Source organism: Gracilinanus agilis, chromosome 3 (assembly GCF_016433145.1).
Source record: "Gracilinanus agilis isolate LMUSP501 chromosome 3, AgileGrace, whole genome shotgun sequence".
Classification (NCBI taxonomy): domain Eukaryota; kingdom Metazoa; phylum Chordata; class Mammalia; order Didelphimorphia; family Didelphidae; genus Gracilinanus; species Gracilinanus agilis.
The window spans coordinates 640,199,088-640,221,319 of record NC_058132.1 but is presented as its reverse complement, the minus strand read 5'-3'; the positions used below and the strand labels follow the sequence as shown (position 1 = coordinate 640,221,319).

The 22,232-nt window shown below is 62.7% G+C and overlaps 1 protein-coding gene across 1 annotated transcript in view; it reads right to left on the bottom strand.

Annotated features, from left to right (window-relative positions):
- The window catches only part of ATP2A3 (ATPase sarcoplasmic/endoplasmic reticulum Ca2+ transporting 3), a 53,285-nt gene extending 47,926 nt beyond the window's left edge, over positions 1-5,359 (bottom strand). Inside the window, exons 1-4 of the mRNA XM_044667644.1 lie at positions 5,270-5,359; positions 4,768-4,906; positions 2,513-2,593; positions 870-955 (exon numbers count right to left, since the gene is read on the bottom strand). Of these exons, the coding sequence (XP_044523579.1) occupies positions 870-955; positions 2,513-2,593; positions 4,768-4,906; positions 5,270-5,320 (357 nt within the window). The 5' untranslated portion in view covers positions 5,321-5,359. The remainder of the gene's footprint in view (positions 1-869; positions 956-2,512; positions 2,594-4,767; positions 4,907-5,269) is intronic.
- Positions 5,360-22,232: the final 16,873 nt, after the last annotated feature.

Below are 22,232 nucleotides of genomic sequence, written 5' to 3'. Positions count from 1 at the left end.
GACTGTGGGACCCGGCAATGCTACAGACCCCCGGAGGACCCCAGGCGTCGCCAAGCAGCAGGCAGTGAGCGACAACCGAAAGAGTCTCCTGGACTGAGTCGGGGGACCTGCGCTCCAGCTCCAGCCTGCTGTTCTCGCCCCTTTCTCGGGGGTCCTCGGTTTCCCCGCCTGTACACTGAGGGGGTCAGCACTGATGGCCTCTGGGGCCCCTGCCCGGTCTAAAGCTCTGACTCCTGGCCCCCTGCACAAGCCTGGCCATGAGGTAGGACGGAGGGTACCAAGGAAGAGAAGAATGAGGTTTTCTCCTGAGTGGTGTGGCCACACAAGGAGCTCTCAGTCTGGCCAGCCACGGACATCCACGGCCCTTACAGGAGAGAGGGCTCTGCACATCAGCTCCAGGAGCAAGAAAGGACCGAGGCCCCGTCCCTACCCAGGGGGAACCCGAGGAAGCCGGGAGCCAGGCTACGCCTGGCCAAGACCCCAAAGGGAATGGGTGGCACAGATGGGATGGAGACCCTCCAGCCAGGCGGTCCTCCACCTCCCCTGCGCCGTCCCTCTGCAGTGGCTCCCCCACATTAGCACTGACCAGTGACAGACCAGGGCCGGCCAGTGTGGCTTTAAGACCCCAACTCTGGGGAGGGCTGAGCAGAGGAGGGGCTGCTCCGGAGCCTCGGGGCTTCGGCTGCAAGGTGGAGGCCCTACGCCTCCCGCCTCACACCCAGTCTGATGGGCGGATGGATGGGGGGCCCGCTGGGGGGCCCTGGAGCCCCAGCCCTGCCCTGCGGCTCCCCCCCTCCCTCCTTGGGGCTCTGCCTCCCGGAAGCTCCCGCCCAGCCCCGCCCAGGCCCAGGCCGGCACAGCACACGTACCGAGAAGAGCATGTTCTTCTTGTCCTGGTTCACGGCCCGCGGGTCGGGGATGGGGTCGGTGTGTTTGAGCACAGACATCGATTCACCTGCACAGACACGCTCACACTCACTCGCCAGACCTCCGAGGTGGCGCGGAGCGCCCACGCTGCCGCCGAGGCCTCGGACCTTGAGGGGCTGCTGGCAGGAGGCACCCGTGGGGGGCCCGGGGCGAGCTCCCACGTGACCTTAGCCAAGTCACCCCTCCCCGGGCCTCCGTGTCCTCCTCTGAACAAACCCAAGGGCCCTGCCCTGCCCAGCAGAACGCCAGGGAGAGCTCTGGGAAAGCCTCTTCCTTGGCTCACAGGACACGTCATGTGCTCGGTCTTGCAGGGAAAACCGGGGCTAGAGAATGGCCGAGGCAGATTCGGGCCGGAGGCCGGGACAACCTGCCCACTGGGTAGAGCTGGCCCAGGCGGGGAGCTCCAAACAGAGGCTGGAAGTCAAGGGAGGCTCCTCGGCCAGACCCGGCTCAGGCTCGGGCTCGTCCCTCCCTCTATCCCCGGGTGCCAGCCCTGGGCCTGGTACGGCGTCTGGGTGGTTTTCTCAGAGCAAGGCCGCCCTGATGCCCGGAGCCCGGACTCCAAGGGGGCCCTGGAGAATAATCCTCCGGACCCCCAGCCCTGGCCCTGGCAAGTCAGCCTTGTCCTCCTTGCTGTGATGCCCACCTATGTCCAGTCAGCAGAGGGACACAGAGCAGAGACCAGCAGCCTCCCGCCTCGGCCCGGGGCTCACCAGGCCGCTCCGGGCATCCCTCCCGGCTCTGGACCCTGGCTTGGTTTCCTGCCTGGGCTTAGAAGCCAGAGCTGGAGAGCACGGGATGAAGTGGCTGGAGACCTCCCGGAGGCCCACCCGATCCCGTCCCTCCTGGCACCAAGAAGGAAACGGAGGCCCAGGCAGGCTCCGCTCGGCCCAGAGAGGCCGGTCCCTGCCTCGGGCCAGGCCGCTACTCCAAACCTGCCCTTGTAGCCAGGCGAGCACCCGCTCCTTGGCAGGGCCGAGGCAGGCCGCTGAGCCCCAGGCAGCCTCTGACAGCACCCACCAGCTACTGTCTCAGCTCCCCAACCGCCCTGATCTTCAGGCCTTCCTTCTAGGGGCGCTTCTGCAGGCCCAACGGGGTGGGGGCCCCTCAGTGATCCCCCACCAGTGCTGCCCGTCCTGGCCACGGGCCCCTTTGCCCAGCTACAGCCCCAGAGCTACCAGAATCAGCAGCCGAGGAGCCCTGGGCTTGGGCTCTGCCCCCCATCTGGGGGGACGCCCCCGAGGACCCCTCGGCCCGGCTTCCTGCCGCACAGCCCCCCAGTGAGGCAACCTGGCTTCCTGGTGCCCCAGGGAGGAAGCCCCAAGGAGCTCCTTCTTCAGAGAGGCAGGCCCAGGCCCGCTTCAAGAGAGCCCCCCAGCCCCAGGCCTGCCCCCCGTCCTGAAACAGGACGCGGTAACTGGGGACGGTCTGGCTGGAGGCTCAGGCCCCAGACGAGTCCCAGGTGGGCCTCGGGCTGCTCCGTGACCGATGGAAAAGGCCACGTGAGCTGCCCCTTGGCGCCCGGCCCAGGCCCCGCTCGGCCCCTCTCCCCGCCCTGCCCGCCTGCCCCGAGCCCTGCCCTCACCCGTCAGGATGGACTGGTCGACTCTCAGGGTGGTGGACTTGATCTCGACGAGGCGGATGTCGGCCGGCACCTTGTCACCAACTGCAGGGAGGACACAGAGCGAGGGAAGGGCCTTGGCTGGGGAGGGCCGCCCCCTCTACCTCCCCTCCGGCCTTCCCTCGGGCCGAAAGGGCCGCCCCTCCCAGAGGCCAGGGGGCAGGAGCCTGCCAGCCCTCAACGTCCCCGTCTGGGCCTCCCCTCACTCTCCTCCTCTATAACATGGGGGCATCGTGCAGGGAACTCTGGCCTCGGCCCAGGCAGCCCAGGCACACTCGGCCTGGCAGCCTGGCAGCCTGGGCAAAGCCCCGCTTCTGGAGGAAATGGCTCGTTCCCTTTGCCGAATTCACCTCCCTGGGCCTCGGGGGTGCACAGGAGGGCCTCGAACCTCCGCTCTGCCTCAAAATGGAGGGTCCCTTTCAAGGGAGGCTAGCCAGAGAGAGAGCCTCCGCGGTGTCCCAGGATCTGGGTTCAAAGCCAGCCTAGCCGCTCCCCGAAGGCCCCGGAAAGGCCCCTTCCTGCCTCTCTCCGGCCTCAGACACCAGAAGGAGGTGAATTCGGTTCTCCCCGAGGCCTCTCCAGATCAGCCAGGTGGCTGCGCCAGCCCAGCTAGAGGCAGCCCCCCAAAGAGGAGCAGGGGATGGAGACCAAGGAAGCTCGGCCTCCGCCTTCCCGGGGCCACGAGGCCAGGTTCTGGGTTCGGCCACCAACCCCGAAGGGCACCCCCTGGGCACTGGGCCCCGCGCTCGGTACTGACAACGGCGGAAGGCTCCGAGGGCTCCCCTAAGGCCGACTGCAACTCACGAGGAGCCGCACTCATCTCGGGGCACTCGTGGGCTGTCCACACGGAAGGGCGCACGAAGGAGCTGCGGGGAGGCCCCCGGAGCCCGACAGGGAGGTGGGGCCGGCCTGTGAAGGGCTTCTAACGCCAAACAGAGGCGTCTGTCCTGCCCTGAGGACGACAGGGGCCCATCTGAGCTTCTTGAGCAGGGGCAGAACCGCTCGGAGGCTGGATGGGAGGGACGGTGCTCTAGAAAGGGCGCGAGTGCGAGGCGCTGAGGGCCTGAATGGGGGTGCGCGAAGGCCTGCAGAGCGCTCGGGAGGGCAGGAGCGACGAGACTGAACCCAGCGGGGCGAGCAGGCGAGCGCGAGGCTGCAGCCCTGGGAGCCTGGAAGACGGCGGCGCCTCGACAGGGACCAGAAGCTGGGAAGGGGGGAGGGTTTGGGGGGAAGCCCCCGCGAGGCTGGAGCTTGGGAGAGAGGCGAAGGCCGGACAGATCCATCCGGGCCCATCGTCCGAGGAGGCCCCTCCAGGCCAGCTCCTTCCTTTGACAGAGGAGGAAACTGAGGCAGCTGCTTAAGATAGTGGCCTTCCTGGGGAGGGGCTGACCCGGCCTCCTCGGCCACGAATAGAAACCAGAAGTGGAGGCGGGGGGGAGGGGGTTCCTCTTTTCAGATGTGAACCGTTTGGTTCAGGTCACGCCGTGGGGCCTCAGCTGAGTCAAGCGAGTGGAAAATGTGAGGCCGGCCCTGAAGATCCGGGAAGGAGAAGCCCAGCCAGAGGAAGCCCGGCCCGTGGCGGCGGCTCATTGTCAGCGAGCTGGGCTGTCGCCACAGCAAACACGCCGGCCCCCGCCCCCTCCCAACAGGACGGCCCCCCGAGGCCGCGGGGGCGGGAGGGGCGGCAGGAAGCAGCGCCCCCTCCTCGGCCCCGGCTTCTCTGCCCACTGCCAACGGTGCCAACTCCCCTGGAAGAGCCTCGAGACTGCGGGTACAACCCTGGCAGCACGAGGGCACGAGGAGCCGCCAGGGTGAGGGTGGCACCATCTCTCGGCAGGCCCAGCTCTGCTCAGATTCGAGGGCCAGGGGAGGCCCAAGAGAGGCCCAGGAGAGGCCCAGGGGAGGCCCAGGAGAGGCCCAGGCTTTGGCAGGGCCCGAGGGGCAGCCCTGGAGCCGAGGGGGCCTCCGCAGGGTGCTGGCAGCTCCTCTAGGCCTCGCTCACAGCTCAGGCCCTCCATCCTCTCTGTAAGCTCGCACCTGACGGGCCTGCCACGGCCCAGGGTCTGCGGGCGGACCGGGCTCCGGGCCCAGCCCCCCTGGGAGCCCATGTGCACCTGTGCCCGCACGCACGCCCTCACTTGTGCCACACATACCCACACAAGCTCATGCATGTGCCCACACACGCCACACACGCACCACACACAGCCTTCGCCTCCTACCTGCCACTTCGACGATGTCTCCGGGGACGATGTCCCGCGCCCGGACCCTCTGCACGCCTTTGCGGTCCATCCGGATCACTTTGCCCATCTCGGGCTCGTATTCCTTCAAGGCCTCGATAGCGCTCTCAGCGTTCCTCTCCTGTTGGCCCGGAGAGGTGCTGTCAGGGCCCTTGTTGAGGCTGGGGGGGGCTCCAGGAAGAGTATTGGGGGGCCGGGGGGCTACACTGTTGTTCTCGTCTCAGCTGGGGGCAGGAGCCCCAGCCAAGGCATCCCCACCTGCTCGGGGGCTCTCGGGGGGCAGCCGGGAAAGCTGGGCTGGGGGGATGCCCGGAAGCTTGGGCAGGCAGGGAGGGAGAGAAGGAGGGAGGGCATCCGTGCCAGCAGACTCAACGACCGGCAGACGCCGATGGACCTCGGAAAGGCGTTGGCACAGGCTGGCATCGAGCCTGGGCACCTCCCAGGAGCCCCAGAGAGGCCCCCCAGTGCCCGCGGCCGGCCTCACCTGCCACACTCCCACCACGGCATTGGCGGCGAGGATGAGGATGATCACCATGGGCTCCACGAAGGCCGTCACGGTCTCCTCGCCCTCCTCAAACCAGGCCAGGATCTGTGGTGGCAGAAGCATGTACACGCACACGCGTGAGCACCCCGCCGACCCCACATGGGCACAATACACGCGTGGGTGAGCCGGAGGGACGGAGGTCAGCCACGGCCCTGGGACAAAGCCAGAACCCGCCTGGGCAGAGAGGCCGCGGCCCGGGCAGGGCCGACCCCGACTCCCGGGGAGCGAGAATGGCCGAGGACAGCGCGGCCTGCGGCCTCTTCTGCCCACCCGCCGGGCCTCAGGCCTTCCTGCTCTGGGCCTCAGCCCCGGGGCTCTGTGAGGCCCTTCGGAGGCTCCCCCACTCCCAGGCTGGGCGCTTCCTAGCACTCTGCCTCTCACCACTCGGTCTCCTCAGTTTCCTTATCTGTCAAATGGGCACGAGGAGCTCGCACTAGCCTGGCAGGCCTGCTCTGGCATCCCTGATATCAATGTGGCCCATCCCTGGTGTTGGGTCTCCTCCGTGGTGTATCCCAGCAGGCAAACGGCAGCCACCAAGCCCTGCCCCGGGTTCCCGCATGGCCCGAGCCTGGCAGCTGCCGAGGCTGTCCAGCGTGGGGGGCAGGAGGGCAGGAGAGAACGTCCAGGAAGGCCGGACCACAAAGCCATGAGAAGGGACTCGAGTCCCGGCAGCTGCTAGGCCAGGCCCCAGCCACGGACCAAGGGGACGCCTGGCGCAGACCAGAGCAGCCTCCGAGAGAGATTGGGAGGCCGAAGGACAGCTGATGAGCCACGGAGTCTAGAGCCAAAGGGCGCGAGGGGGAGAGAGCAGCCCAGGAGGGCTTCCCGGAGGCAGGGGATGGATGGGAGAACCGAGATTAGAGGCAGGGGCTCTGACGGTGCCAGGCTGGAAGGGATCTCGGTGCAGGATGGGCAGGGAGGGCAGGGGCGGAGGGGGAGGAGCCCAGAGCCCTTCAGTGACGAGGGAAGGTCAGAAGGCAAATGGAGGGCAGGGCCGGGGCCCAAACCCAGCTGCCTTGACCCCACCGTCCACCCCTTCACCAGGTAGGGCCGACCAGCCTTGGGGACACCCCAGGCCAGGCGGTCAGGAGGCGGGGAGGCCACCAGCTGGGGAGGGGGAGCCACAAACCCCCTTCTTGTCCCTGATGCTTTGTGAAGACAAGACTGCCGGGGGGGTGGGGGGGGAAGCCTGGCCGGTACATCTGCATACGCCTCCCAGAAGGCCGCAGGGGTTGACACATGGACCATGGGGGGGGGGAGTCTCAAAGGTCATCTAATCCCACCCCTGCCTTTACAGATGAGGGAACTGAGGCTCCGAGAAGGGAAAGAATTGCCTGTAGCCACGCTGGAGATGGACGCGGCTCTCCACTGGCCCGGCTCCTGCCTCTCGCCTTGCTCACAGAGCACAGCGCCATCTTTGGTGTGGGCGCTTCCCCTGGGCTTTGGTGGGTCTTACAAGCCAAACTAAAGGAAACGTGGAGGCCGAGGCAAGCGAGAGACGAGGAGGGACAGTATCTGTGGGCGTCTCAGAAGGCGAAGGCCGTGAGCCTGGGCACAGTTGGCCAGAGGAGAGGCCAGCTCAGACCTGACCCCTTCGGCCCCGTCCTCCAGGCGGCTGGATGCGGTCCTCGGGGATCCCCCAGCTCCAAGACGGAAGGCCAGCTGCCTCCACCTGGGGAGTGGCGCCCGGCGAATGAGGGGAGCGGGGCATTTGCATCTCTTTGCCTGGCAATCAGCCTTGTTTGCCTGCGACCCAGTCTTCAGCACATCTGCTACAGATTCCTTATTCTTCCAAAATGGGGCCTGCCCCACTCTCCGGGGAGCTTCTCATTTCCCAGGCAAATGGCCTGTTCCTGCCGTCCCCAGAGACCCCAGCACCTGGCCCAGCATCACAGTGCGTGCAGATGCCAATAGCACGGAGGGGAGGGGGAGGCGGACGCCAGCCCCAGGCTCCCCGATTGACCACCTGAAGTCAGGGGAGGCAGCAGAAGCCTCGGGAGCCCTTGGGGGAGAGGCAGCCACAGGCATGCTGCCCTGATCCTTCGTGTCTCACGCAGAGTCCGTCTCATAATGTTCTGTGACGCTGCTAAGCAAACAGGAGGACCCACTAGTTCACCAAGACTCAGGACCAGCCTAGGGGCTAAATCTCCTCTCTAAGCCCTCCTGGGTCACCCGTGTGACCTGGCCGAAGTCCCTTCCCCTCCCCGGGGCTCCTCTGCTACATGAGCGGGGGGTTGGGCTCCATGGCCTCTCTGATCCTGAGATTACATGCAGCTTTACGGACCAGAAGGAGGAGAAGCCAACCTTAGCCCGGCAGGGAGCTCCAGGCTGTACCTGGCAATAAGGAGTGCTGGCGAGGCTGGCCCACTGTGCAGGTGACAGGAGCTTAATCAGTGCCCACAGAGCTGAATTACCGGACCTGCCCATCTGGCTCTCCCCAGCACCTCCACTGAGCAGACAGCCAGACCTACTTAGCAAACACTAGTTGGCCAACTAAGGGATGGATATCAGTATGTTCTTTCTTTAGCAACAGCATGTCCCTTATGCGCCATTTCCTAGACACGGAAACCTCTCCCATGCCAATTGCTGGCCAAGCATGAAACCCCACCGAGATCATTTGAAGTTGCCGGGCCAGTTTGTTGTAAGTTAAACTATACAGAAAAACCCCAAACCTTGTCCAAGATGGGCCTGGCTCTGCTGCTCTAGCCAACTCCCAGGGAGGTCACTAAAGTGCTCATTAGCTTAGTCAAGCAAATGGAGCTGGTCTGGTGAATGAGCCACGACAATCAAAGGGCCTTCATGCTCTCAGCGCTCTGCACACAGCAGGTGCCTAACAAACGCATTTATCACAATAGGCCCAATGTGAAGTGAGGAGAATCTGCAGCAGGATGGGGGCACTGTCAGAAGAGAGAAGAGCCATGAGAGATGTGCAGGTGGAATTGACAAGAGATGCTCAGAGGTGGAATTGATAGATGTTGAGAGGTGAAATTGACAAGAGATATAGCAGAGGTGAAATGGGCAAGAGATGTAGCAGAGTTGAAATGGACAAGAGAGGGTAGTAGATGGAATTGACAAGAGATGCTCAGAGTTGGAATTGACAGGAGATGTTGGAGAGGTGAAATGGACAAGAGATGTTGCACAAGTGGAATTGACAAGAGATGCTACAGAGATGAGATGGAGCCTTGGCACCATATTAGATAGGAAGTGAGAGACAGTGAGGAGTCCAGGATGACTCCTAGGTTGGGAGCCTGGGGGACTGGGAGGGGGATATTGGCCTCTACAGTAATAGGGAAGATAGGATGGGGATGAGAGGAGGTTTTAGAGAGAAATGACTTGATGTGGATTCTTTCTTGAGTGGCCATGGCTGCCTATGGCCCCACAAAGATAGCAGCAACCACACTCCTTGACCTATTGCCAACAGGAAATGCACCCTCGTTTGAGTCATCTGCAACATGGGGGTGGGGTCATCAGAGGTGGCAGGGGCATTGGTCATACTCACAAAGGACACAAAGGCGGCCAGAAGTAAAATGCGCACCAGGAGATCCTCAAACTGCTCCAACACCAGCTCCCAAAGGGACTTCCCTGGAAAGCAAAGGAACCTGTGTCCAGACACAGACATCTGGACAGCTGCCCCTCCCCCAGTTCCCCCAAGAGCATGGCTTCTGGGGCAGGAAGAAGCAGGTCCTACTTGGTGCCTTGCAGCCATTTATTCCCAACAGAAAGGGTCATTTTAGGTCTATCTAAAGGTCTAAGAATGTTGGCTCTGAAGTCGGGAAGAGCTGAGAGCTCAGACACTGTTAACTTTTCTCTGCTTCAGTCTCCTCCTCTGTGAAATGGGGATAATAACACCCTCCACATCCTCGGGCTCTGGCAAGAGTCCTGTGAGATAATGCATGTAAATCCCTTTGCAAACCTTAAGCAGTCTAGAAATAGGAGTGGTCGTCAGTGTTGCCCTCAGCTCAAGCTGGCAGAGGGCACAGACCTTATTTCCCATGTGCGCCCCCCCCCACCCTCTGGGAAGAGGAGGGAGGAGCTTCATCCTCAGACTCCAGGCCCAGGACAGCCGAACAGTAGCTCAAACTGGCCTGGAGGGGTGGTTTTTCCAAATCCTTACTGTCTGGCTTGGAATCGGCACTAAGAAAGGGCCAGGCATCCGGGGTTAAATGACTTGCCTGGTGTCACCCCGAGGAAGTGGCTGAGGCCAGATTTGGGCCCTGGGCCTCTCATCTCCATGCCTGGCTCCCAATCCACTGGGCCACCCCGCTGCCCCCGGCCTCTGACTGTGTCAGGGAGGGAGGAAGGCAAGAAGTGGGAACCCAAAAAACGGTGCGAGCTTGTGCTTGCCATCTAACGGTTACTTCAAAGCAGCAGCAGCAGCAGCAGCGAGCTCTGCCCGAGTGGTCAAGGCTGGAGGAAGCCCAGGGCCTCGGCAGCCCTGATCGCAGCGGCCTCCCCACCCCCCACCGCGGCAGTAAGCAGGAGAGGTTCAGCCGTCCTCCTCCTTTTTGGTTTTCCTTTTGAAACCCCAACCTTGGGTCGGAGCAGGACAGTAAGGGCCGGCCAATCAGAAGTGTCTGAGGTCACATCTGAACCCAGGTCCTCTCAACTCCAGGAGCCGTGCTCTAGCCACTGCCCCACCCTCCTCTTTTACACACCAGGAGACTGAAAGACCTTCACAGAGCAAGTCAGCAAAAGCCTCCCTGGGAGGGGGCAGAGGCAGCCAAGACTCCCCAGAGCCCAGGCCCAGGTCGTGGCCCTGCCAGGATCCCCCTCCCCCCTCCCCCCCCCAGCACTGCCCATCCCCTCAGGGCCCGGGACAGACAGCACACAACCACTTCACACGGAACCCGTCCGGCTTTACTTACGCACCTTCCTCTGCTGGGAGTTCTGGGTTTCAGCCGGGGGCAGGAAAGAAACCGGCAAAGAGAAAAGAGAACGTTACTGAGTGAGGAGCGCTCACGGCACCCAGGGAGACGCGAGGACAGGCGAGGCAGAAACGAGGGAGGAGGGGACCGAGGCTGCCGGGGGGAGCCGCCACTCACAGAGCAGGAAACCCCGAGTTCGAATCCTGCCCCAAATGTTTAGTAGATGTGGGAGCCTGGGCAAGACTCTGACTCGGTTTCCTTATCTATAAAACAGGGATCCTAGTAGCATCTGCTACGGAGGGTCATCGAGAGGATCCCGGCATAGACATCAAAAGGGGGGAACCACCTTGGGGGGGGTGGCAATCTCAGGAAGCTTCATGGAGGAAGAGGAGCCGGGCCAGAGCCTGGAAGGAGAAGCATCTCCCATCAACAAGGCTCACGGGCTTCCGACCCATCAACTCGCCATGCCACGCAGAGACCCAGGCTGGCGTTCCCTGAAGGAAGTCTCTGAGTGAGAATCGTCAGAACTGAGGCTCCTAAAGATTCTTGATCTCTAAGCTCCAGAAAATGGGCAGCTTCTCAGACCCACCGCTCGCCCCCGGGGCCAGGCTCAGGCCATCGCCAGCTGTGCCACGGGCAGCCACTTTGCCTGGCGGGCAGCCATCCGCTGGCCACTCAACATAAGCCACGGGAACGTATCAGCTTGTCCACGGCTTGTTCTTAGCCGCATCCCATCAGAGAGACGAGGCCGAGGAGGCCAAGGCCACAGAGGGCCCGGCTGCCCGCCCGCCTGCGCCACGTCCGACAAAGGAAGGGAATTCCCTCCCTCCCCAGTCCTGAGCGGCTTCTGGCATCGCCAGGGCGTGGGTCAAGCAGTGTCATGGTACGGCTGCCCTCAGCTGCCAGAGGGCGAGAGGGCCAAGGCCAGGCCGGTGGCTGGGGGCCCCCAAATCCACCACGATGGCCTGGGGGAAGGCCGAACTCCGCGTGCTCCATTAGAACCAAGCAGATGGAGTTCCCATTCCCACTCCCTGGGCACACAGTAGGTGCTTAATCAATGCGCATTCCTGCCTTTCTTCCAGCTGTTTCCTCCCCCAGAATGTGGGCCTCTCGAGGGCAGGGACTGCTTCCTTGTCTCCTGCCTGGCCCTGGCACATGACCGGGAAACAGCAAGTGTCAGATGGACGAATGAAGAACAGGAGAGAAGGGATTGTCCGCGAGCCCCTCCCGCCCTGGGCATCTTGAGCAGGGTCGGGAGACCTGGGGAGGAGGAGGAGGAGGAGGAGGGGAGCCCTGGCATCCGGAAGGCCAAGGCCCCTTCCCTGAAGCCAGGCCACGGACCACAAAGCCTGGGGATGAGCCGGTCTGGCCTCAAGCTCAGTCACGCTTCTCCCCTCTCCCTTCCAGCCGGCCTTCAGTAACTCCACGTGGTGCCAGCTTGGCAAGCGGAGAGGACAGCCGAGGCCCTGCTGGACACCAGACCACGACGTCCCGGGCGCGTGCTCCCAGGGTAAGTGCCAAGGAAAGGCTGGCAGGTGGGCACGTCAGGAGAGAGCTGCTCTGAGAGGCAGCCCTGACTCGGACCCAGGCATTCTAAAAGGCAGCAGCAAGGAGGGAGGGCATCCTGGCAGAGGGGCCGCTGCAAAGGCCCCAACGTGGCAGGCAGGATGCTGACTTTGGGAAACACAAGATGGCCCCAGCTGGCCAGCTCGGGGAATCAGTGAAAGGTAAATGCGGAGGGAAGGGGGTTCGAGCCGGGCAGACGCCACCAACGAGGCAGCCCACGGGCTGGATGGGAGAAAGGGCAGAGGTCAGGGTCTGACCACTTGGCCTCCCGCTCCCGGCCTCATCCGCAGGAGCCCCCCAGAGCTGAGGTGAGTGTCGGGCGCCCGGGCTCCCAGTCAGGGCCTCAGCCAGGATTCACGCCCTCGGCCGTCGGCGGCCGACAACCAAGAGAAGGTCCCCGGAGGAACTTCAGCTTCGCTGCCCAGGGCGGGCGGCTCAGAGCCTCGGCCGGCCTCCCGCGCTTCCAGGAGAGGCTCTCTGGTCGCCGCAAACGCCTGGCCAGCGGGAAGCCATGAGAGGAGAGCAGAGAACACCACGCCGCAGCGCAGGGGCATCCGCCAGCCCCGCGTGCCTCCGCGGGCAGAGGGACACCAACACCCGGCCACATCCCTCCATGGCACTGACGGCCCACCTGTGAGGCGGGCGCTATTAGGATTCTCATCTTACACTTGAGGAAACCGAGATAGACAGAGGGAAAGTGACTGATCCAAGGTCACACTGTGGATAAGTAGCTGAGACTAGACTTGGATTCAGATCTTCCTAACTCCAGGTCCAGAATAAACCCCTGTTATGCAGAACATGGGGCTTGGAAACAAGACCTGGGTTCAAACTCTACCTCCAAACCTGACATTTCTGTGCCTCAGTTCCCTGACCTGTAAAATGGGGCTGAAAACTCGTAGGCCACAAGGCTTCTGTGAGGCTTCCTAGGAGCACAGAGCACTTTACAAAGGGAAAAGCATGATGACAATAATAATCCTGACTCGTGCCCTCAAGGGGATGCCGTCCAGCCCACTCCTGGGAGACTGACGGGCCTCAGCCGGGGGAGGACCCAACGTCCAAGTCCGTCTGCTGGGCGGCCCGTGGCCGGCGGGAACCTCCTTCCAGCCGCCGAGAGCACGTCACAAATGCGCCCCCGAGACCGACTCCCAGAGGGTGGGCTGGCAGAGGCTAAGGCGGAAGGCGTAGCTGGGGTCTGGGCGCCCCCCACCCACAGGACGTCTTTGGAGAGCTTCTGTGAAAGGGCACAAGATGGAGGCGCGCCATTAGTCACCGGCTTTCCAAGGTGGCGGCGCTGGGGGGGGGGGGGGCAGACCCAGCCAGAAATCGGCGTTGGGTATCCCTGGAAACTCCACTGGGACAGCACCAAACATGGCCGCCCTGAACCGTCCCCAAAAAGACGTGCCAGCCCATGCGCCAAGCTGTGGAGCTCAAGCGGGAATCTCTCGGCCCCACCGCAGCAAGATTGTGGGACGCTGGTCAGCGCAACGCTGAGCGATGGCTGGGGGTCGAGGGGCGGGCCTGGGCCAGGCGGGCAGGCGAGTGCACTTAGGGTGATGAGGGGGACGAGGGTGCTGGGCCAACACTAAGCTCCCAAAGAGCCCTGGCGACGTCAGAACACGGGAAGGACTCGGAGACGAAGGGCCTAGAATGGCAGGGAGGGAAGGGCTCCCAACAGCCACTGAGAGCAAGCCTCACTAGGGCAGGAAGCCCCTCCGCAGCATCCCCGGCCGCCCTCCAGGCCTCGGCGCAAGAACTCGGGACCCTCACGGGCAGTCAGTCCCACTGTTCAACAGCTCAAACCTCTGAACAAGTATCTCTGCGGCCTTCTACTGCCCCGGCTCTGCCCTCTGGGGCCAAACAGAACACCCCCAGCTCTGCGGGGTATAAAGAGACCGATGTGGCTGCACAGGGGCCTCACCATCCTGCTTGGATCTTGGAAAAACGAGGAAGGAAGGAAGGAAAGGAGGGAGGGAGGGAGGGAGGGAGAGAGGAGGGAGGGAAGATTAAGGGAGTCCCAAGGCCCTCTTGGAGCTGAAGCAGGTGGAGAGTGGGAGAGAATACCAAATTGCCCTTCAGGGGTTCTGGTCAGGCCCTGAAACAGCCCACAGGTGCGCCTGGGAAGTCATGCCAGGAATCCCTGAGAGATGCCCTGCCCCTGGGCCAGGCTCCAGAGATCTCTGGCTCCTGCCACCTCCCACCCTCCACTGTACATCTTCCTGCTGCCACAGCCCCGGAGCCCCTCCCCTTTCTCCCTCTCCCTCTGGGCTGTCTGTGGCTCCCACTTCCTCAGTGAGCAGACTCCAGACTCCCAGGTCCTTCTTCTGACGCCTCAGAATTCACTGATCCAAATGGCCTGAGGTGGTGCCTGCTGGTGGGGCGAGCCTGGACCTCGGCTCGCCCCAGCCTGGCTGCCTCCCCCATAGATCCCCTCTTAGAATGGAAGCCGGGGCGGGGGGGGGGGTCGCTTTTGTATCTGTGTCCTCGGTGCCCAGCACTGTGCCCAGCACGTCTGCTCAGTGAAAGCTCCTCTGTGGGCCTTCCCTCGTTCATTCACTCCCAGGAGGGCGAAGCGGGGCTCCTGGCCTGGAGACAGCCGGGGGGGTTCTGACTGTCCCAAAGGGAGGAGGTCGGCGAGCTCCGCTTCCAAGCCAGGCGGATCCAGAGACGCTGCTAGAGGGTTGGCTGCTGAGCTCGGAGAAAGGGAGGCAGCGATCTCCGAGGCAGCCGTCCTCTCCGGGAGCGGGCACTGCCCAGCTGGGGTCGCTGCCCCTCTCCTGGGCCCAGGCTGCTCCTTCTACGTGGGCAGCGTGTCCAGCTTTGGCCAAGGCGTGCCACCGGGCCTTCTGCTCTCCACGTGGGCTGGGGAGTCAGCATTCCTGAAGCCCCTGCCGTGTGCCTGGCACCGCGCCGGGGCCGAGGAGGCTGTCCTCAGGGGCTCCCATTCTGTGGGGGAAGCGAGGAGCCGCTGGGGGGAAGGGGCTCAGGCAGATGCAGGCCCCGGAAGGGACGGACCATGGCCTGGCTGAGAAGGGAGCAAGTCCTCCATCACCGGAGGCCTCAGTCGAGGCTCAGAGACCGCTGGGGCAGGAAGGGGAGGTTTAGGAGGTCAGCCGGGCCCACCCCTGCCTCCTGGGCTCTGCCTCAATGACGGAAGGGGCAAAACTGGGCCAGTCCAGAGGATTCGGCTGCCCTGACCCCCCAGCAAGAGCCCTGCCGGGGCTGAGGAGCCCACGGCCAGCTGTGAGACGAGGCATGGCCAAGCCCCCACCCGGGGGCCACCCTGGCTCTCCAGATCCTCAGGGAGATCCTTGAGGGCAGGGGCCAGAGTTCACAGCCCCAGACCCCGTCTCTGTCTCTGTCCGCACTCCTCTCCATCGCTCTCCCCCTCCCTCTGTCTCTGTGCACTGGCTGACTCCTCTGTCTAAGACCTTCCCAGCCCTGCTGGCGGCCAGCACCCCCTCCCCCGAGGGATGTGGCCTCCCCCGGGAGCAGAGACCACGCCCTTCCCTCCTTTCCCACCCTTCCCTTCTACCTCAGAATCGATTCCAAACAGAAGAGTTGGCAGGGCTAGACGACCAGGGTTAGGTGACTTGCCCAGGGTCACTGGAGCTAGGCAATATCTGAGGCCATATTCGAACCCAGGTCCTCCCAACCCCAGCCCTGGTGCTCCATCCCCTGGGCTACCTGGCTGCCCCTGGGTCCTTTCTAGGTCTCCCTGGGCCTTGGCACGGTGCCTGGAACGTCCAGCAAGGGCACGATCCCTCCCCTAGGCTGGCCCTCAGCCCAGGCCCACTCCGGCTCCCCCCTGGGTCGGCCCATCTCTCCAGAGGCCTCCACACCAACCCTGGATGTGAGCTCCCCCCTGCGGCCCCTCCCTCAGGCTCCTACCTCCCACCCCTCCTGGGGAGGCCCCCAATGGGGGGGGGCACAGCAGCCCCATCTGGAGCTCAGCAGGGTTCCTCCTGGAAAGGCCCCCCAAAAGGCTCTCAGTGCCTGAGCAGTGACTGGTCTGGTTGGGCTGAGGAAGCGAGGAGGAGGCGGTTCCTGCAGCCAGCGGGAGCCTCCTGGGAAGATGGAGGAGAGCTGAGTGTCTCAAAGGGCAACCCTGGGCAGAGGCAGGTCTGGGAGGCCTCTGGACGCCGAGCCCGAGCAGGCATCCACCCCGGCCGGGGCAGACTGTCTCCCCACTCCTTCTAGCCACCTCCTGGAGGGGAACCCCACTCCGTCCCCCCAATTAATCTCCCCTTTCTCTTTCTGGGGTGCCTGGGGAAGAGGCCAAGGCCAGGCAGGCTGCAGGGCATGTGCCAGGGGCCACCACCTGCCCCTTCCCTGGGCTGGGCCTGCAGGAACATCCCTCCTGCCGGGTAGGTCAACCCTAGCCACTTGGTGTCCCAGCATGGGAGCCGCCTCCTCCCTGAATAGGGAAAACCAGGACTGCAGCTTCCTGACATCAGCTCGAGGGGAAGGAGGGCCGGGAACAAGCGTCTGTGTGTGTCCGTGTGCATGTGACCCGAACAACAAGCTGAGCCGATCCCAGCTTTCGGGGCAAAAATCCACTATTTGACAAAAACTGCTGGGAAATTTGGAAAACAATATGGGAGTGATTGGGCCTAGATCAACATCTCACACCCTACACCAAGATAAACTCAGAATGGGTGAATGACTTGAACATGAAGAAGGAAACTAAGTAAATTAAGTGAATGTAGAATCATATACCTGTCAGATCTCTGGGAAAGGAAAGATTTTAAAACCAAGTAAGAGTTAGAGAAAATTACAGAACATAAAATAAATGACTTTGATTATATTAAATTAAAAAGGTTTTGTACAGAAAAAACCAATGCTACCAAAATCAGAAGGGAAACGACAAATTGGGAAAAAAAATCTTTACAACAAAAAACTCTGACAGGGGTCTAATTACTCAAATATACAAGGAGCTAAATCAATTGTATAAAAAATCAGGCCATTCCCCAATTGATAAATGGGCAAAGGACATGAATAGGCAATTTTCAGATAAAGAAATCAAAACTATCAATAAATACATGAGAAAGTATTCTAAATCTCTAATAATTAGAGAAATTCAAATCAAAACAACTCTGAGATATCACCTCACACCTAGCAGATTAGCTAACATGACAGCAAAGAAAAGAGCTAAATGTTGGAGGGATGTGGCAAAATTAGGACACTAATACATTGCTGGTAGAGTTGTGAATTGATCCAACCATTCTGGATGGCAATTTGGAACTATGCCCAAAGGGCTTTATAAGACTATCTGCCTTTTGATCCAGCCATAGCACTGCTGGGTTTGTGTCCCAAAGAGATCATAAGGAAAAAGACTTGTACAAAAATATTTATAGCCACGCTCTTTGTGGTGGCAAAAAACTGGAAAATGAAGAGAATGTCCTTCAATTGGGGAATGGCTGAACAAACTGTCTTATCTGTTGGTGATGGAATATTATTGTGCTCAAAGGAATAATGAACTGGAGGGATTCCATGTGAACTGGAATGACCTCCAAGAAGTGATGCAGAGTGAAAGGAGCAGAACCAGGAGAACATTGTACACAGAGATGGATACAATGTAGCTCAATCAAATGTAAATTACTTTGCTACTAGCAGCAATGCAGTGATCCAGGACAATTCTGGGGACTTTGGAGAAAGAATGTATCAACATCCAGAGAAAGAACTGTGGGGGCAAAGACGCAGGAGAAAAACGACTGCTTGATCCCATGGTTCGATGGGGATATGATTAGGGATACAGACTCTAAGCGATCACCCTCGTGCAAATATCAATAACATGAAAATAGTTCTTAATCAATGACACATGCAAAACTCAGTGGAATTGCACGTTGGCTTACAGGAGCAGGGAGAGAGAGGAGGGAATGAACATGAATCATGGAACCATGGAAAAATTCTCTTAATTAATCAATTGAACAAATTTTTAAAAAGAAAAAAAAAAGCCTAGCTAGAGGGCCCAAGAGCTGCGGGGAACACATGAGGCCCTCGCCCCATTCTCAGCCTGGGCCAGGGCTCCTCCACTGCCCGGCACAGCACCCCATGCCATCCTGGGCCCCTACCCCCAGGCCACAGAGGAGAAGCGGCAAGGCTGGCCGGGTCCCAAGCACTGCCTCGTGCCCAGCACCCACCGCTGCCCACACGTCCCCTGCCATGGTGGCTCTCACGCTGCCTGGGGAGGGAGGGAGGATGAAGGGATGTGTCTGGCCTGGCTCTGCCCCTGGCGGGGCCCTTCCTGATTGCTCGCAGGAGGCCCAGGGGAGCGTGGATGGAGGTGAATCCACAGAGCCCCTTTGCCATGAGTGCCCAGGACTGGAGGCAGGAGCGCCCGCCTGGAAGCCAAGGGTAGCGATGTGCCCAGAAAAATGCCACCCCCTCTGAAAGAGGCCCCTGGAGGTAGAGGAGGCTCCAGTGGAGGTCATGGCGTGCCCTGCCCTGAGCTGGGGGCCCACGAGCCCACCTGGGGAAGAAGCAGCAACACTCAGTTGCCCTGCCAAGGCCAGGATGCTGGCCGAGCAACTCCCCAGGAGACCCCGAGAGAAGGAATAGGGGTCCAAGAGAAGCAGGGAGCTGGGGAACGGGCTTGGGGTGGGGAGGCCAGGGCACAGTGAGCCCCCCAACCCCCACCCTTGGCACCCTCTCCTGGAGATGAAACCACAGGGTGAGCCTCTCCCCAACCAGAGGGGAGAACGCCCCTTCTCAAGGGGGTCCTCAAGAACACATATGGGGCAACTAGGCACTGAGCCTGGAGATGGGAGGTCCTGGGCGCAAATCTCAGAGATTTCCTAATATGTGACCCTGAGCAAGTCACTTAACCCCACCACCTCGCCCTCAATGACAGAAGGTAAGGGGCTTTGTTTCATTTTGTTTTGAGAGAGAGAGAGAGAGCGAGCAGGGGGCTCTCACATCTCCCACTGCCCCTCCTTTGCCCGGGCTGTGCCTCAGTCTCTGGCTACCTTCGGGACTTGGCTCAGATCCCATGTGGGGGGTGGCTTGAGGGGCTCCCCTTCCGAGAGGACCTTCCTCCTGTCCGTACAGAATGCTTGAGGACAGGGCCTGGCTTGTGCCTCCCTTTGTAGCCTCCCATTCAGCACGGTGCCTGGCACACAGGAGGCTCTTAATGCTGTTTGACGGACCGACGGACCAAGTCTCGGGAAGCTGAAGCGAGTCACAGGAGCCGAGCCCCCTGGCCAGTCGTCCCTCGGCCCAGCTTGGGGCACCTGCTGGAGGCCCTGAGCGCTGCCAACTGTGACCCTGAAGAGTCCCTGCACCTGGGGCCTCAGTGTTCTCATCTGTAAAAGGGGTGCCCCAAGGGGGTCACCCAGAGAATAGAGGAATCCCCAAACCCCAGCCTGGGCACCTGCCCCGCCTGCTCTCCTCTCTCTAGAGGAAGGGAAGCTCCCCCACGTCCCGGGGAATCCCGGCATCCTCAGCCCGGGGCAGGCGCTTAGTGTATGTCCAGAGGGAAGACGGTGTCTCGGCATCTTTGCCACCAGCCCCGGGTGCCCGCCTGCTGCGGCCTGCTGCGGCCACGTCCTCGGGGCTCTGGGCTCTGACCTGATGGGACTCTCCCGATGCCGTCCAGATTTAGTCTGGGACCAGACTGAAAGGCGAGAACATCCCCCGCCGCCCCCGGCCCGGCCAGGGAAGAGGAGCAGCCGGCAGCGGGCTGATGAATCAGCACCGAACAGATGCACCGAGGGTGGGGAAGGTGGGCCTAGCGGGAGATCCAGGGAAGGGGCAGCAGGAGAGTCCAGGAGGGGGGAAATAGCTTGGGGGGGGCCCGAGGGAGGGACACCCAGAAGTCAATGCCCTGCAGACGAGGGAGCCCACGTGCTCCCCCGTATTTCCCCCACCAGACACCCCCCCAAAACGAGATAACAAACAGCCTTTGCTGTCATTGGCAGTCATGGGGTCCTCTGAAGCCGAACAATGACTGTACCACAGTCACACAGCTCCAAAGGGTCTGAGTCAAGATTGGAACCTCGGAGTCCACACTGAGGGGCCTGCTCCCCCTCCTCCTCCCCCTCTCCCAGGCCCAGGAGCTCTCAAGTGGGACCTGACAAAGTGGAGGCTGGATTGGAACTCGGGCCCCGGGACTCCGTGTTCAAGGCACTCTGGGGACTGCTGTGCCATCCCCTAAATACGGATGGATGCTTCGAGGAAACTAAGAAGGGGGCTGGACTGGCCCACCGTGGTCAGCTGGGCCTGGGGTCGCCCCTCTGTCCGCCCGCCCGTCTCCGGGCTCTCCTCCAGCCCCTTCCCTTGCCGGGGGCTGGAGCTCACCAGATCTGCCAATCGCAGCAGCCCTCGGCCCACACGCCCCACACACGGAGGGTCCTCGGTCTAGCCCAGAAGGGCCTCAGAGAATGGGGCCCTGACCCCATTTTACAGAAAGGCAAGCTGAGACCCTGAGGGTGAGAGGCCTGCCCTAGGTCAGAGAAGCAGGGAAGAGCCCAGGCCTGAGTCCGACCCACACGCAGCCTGTCAGGCGCGGTGAGAGCCGGGTGGGGGCCCCCACTGGGAGCCCGGGGCCAGGCCTGGGGGAAGGAGGTGCCAGCGGCCAAGCGGGAGGGCAGCGTTTCAGCCGGGGGCCCCCAGGCACCGGGTGCCCTCTTGGGAAGGGGCGATGGGTAGAGGCTGGGGCACTGGCCCCCCACAGAAGCTCCGCGACCCCCCAGCGCCTCTCCTCCAGCCACCATGGGAGCTACTCAGGGCTCTCGGGAGGGAGCCTGACTTGGAAGGCCCCCACGGCCACTCCTGGCCCCCATTTTACAGAGGAGGAAACTGAGGCCAAGGGAGAACCTGGGCCTCAGCTGCCCTTGTGACAGGCTGCAATGCTGCCTCCTCTCCCGCCCCCCCCCCCCCAAGCTAACTAAATAGAGGGGGAAAGAGAATGTTTGGAGTAAACCCCACTTGACAGCTGCGGGGGAAGGGGGGGCCCTGGGGGCAGCAAGTCACCTGCAGAGGGGGGAGGGGCCCAGGGAGGCGGCCTCCAGCTTCTTGGTCCCATTGGACAGACAAGAAAACTGAGGCTCCTGCGGCTGAAGTTGTGCGGGAGGGGCAGGGAGGGGGCGGGGGATAGCCCTGAGCTAAGCGAGGGCCGAGCTGGAGCCACTGCAGCGCTCCAAGGGCATCCCAGGGGCCTGGGGGCGGGGCGGAGAGCAGCGCGCACCGAGCCACCTTCGTCCGGACGGGGCGGGGAGAGGTGCTTCTGGCTTAGAGCGCTGTGGGCTTGGGTTCAAATCCTCCCCGTCTGGGCCAAGTCTCCCAGTCTCCCCGGGTTGCTGGGAGGCCAGAAGGAGCCGACAGCTGTTGAGCGCGGGCTGGGGAGCCGGGAAGCACCCAAAGAGTACACAGAGAGAAGCGAGCGGTGCGCGGGTGCGCGGGTGCGCGGGTGCGCGCACGGCCCCGGGTCCTGGGCAGCTCCCGACTTCCCGGCTCACTGCCTCAGGGAAGTCTTCCGGGTCCCCTCCCCCAGAAGGCCCGACAGGTCGGGGAGGAAACTGAGGCTGGGGGGGCGGGGCGCAAGGGAGCAATGCGGCCAGTGCGAGGCTCCCTGAACCCGAAGGCCAGGGAGCCGGGCCAGCCCCTGCCCAGCCCCCTCCCGGCTCTGCGCCTCAGTTTCCCCATGGAGGCAGTGGAGCCAGGTGGCTTCCGGGAGCCCCTTCTGGCTCAGCCCGCGGTCGAGCCCCTTCCCTGCCCGCCAGCGATGCCAAGGCCGGGGAAGGCGCTCCCGGGATGCCCGAGCCCTTAGGAAAGCCCAGCAGAGAGAGGGAAGGGCCTGCCCCCCCGCCCCCAGCCCCAGCGCTGCTCCCGGGAGAGAAGGAGCCCGGCTAATCGCCTCAGTTTACCCATGGAGCGGCTCAGCAAGACCCAGGCGGGTCAGGAAGCCAGCTGCGCCCCCCCCTCCCCGGCCAAGGGGCCAAGGCACCATTTGAACCCAAGACTTCCGGGTCCAACCCCAATCGAGCCACGGCAGCCGAGGGGTCTCCCTCCGGGCTCCCGGCGCGCCCCGCCCCGCCACCCACACGCCCTTCTCCGCACCCAGGAGCCCGGGGAGCTGCGGCAGAGGCGCCTGGGGCCTCATTTCCGCCCCCCCTCCCCGCCCCGCCTGGGTGTGGGGCCCCCGAGGGCGGGGGTGGCCACAGCCCAGAGCCTCGCCGCCGCCCGGGCCCGGCTTCACATCCCGTTTGCCTGCCGGGCTCCAGGCTTCCTCAGTTTCCCCATCTGTCCACGAAGGACTTGGCCGTGACGGCTTGGCTGGTCTCCGGCGGCCAAGGGGGAAGGAACCCTGCGGGGCGAGAGCGGCGCCCCTTCCCCAGCCCGCGTCTATGCAGCCCGCTGGGGGGGGGGCGGAGCGCGGGGAGCAGCAGCACCCCTCGGCCCGCGGCTATGCGGCCGGGGTGGGGGGAGCAGACGCCGCGCCCCCGCCCCTTCTGCAGCCCGGAGCGGGGAGCCGG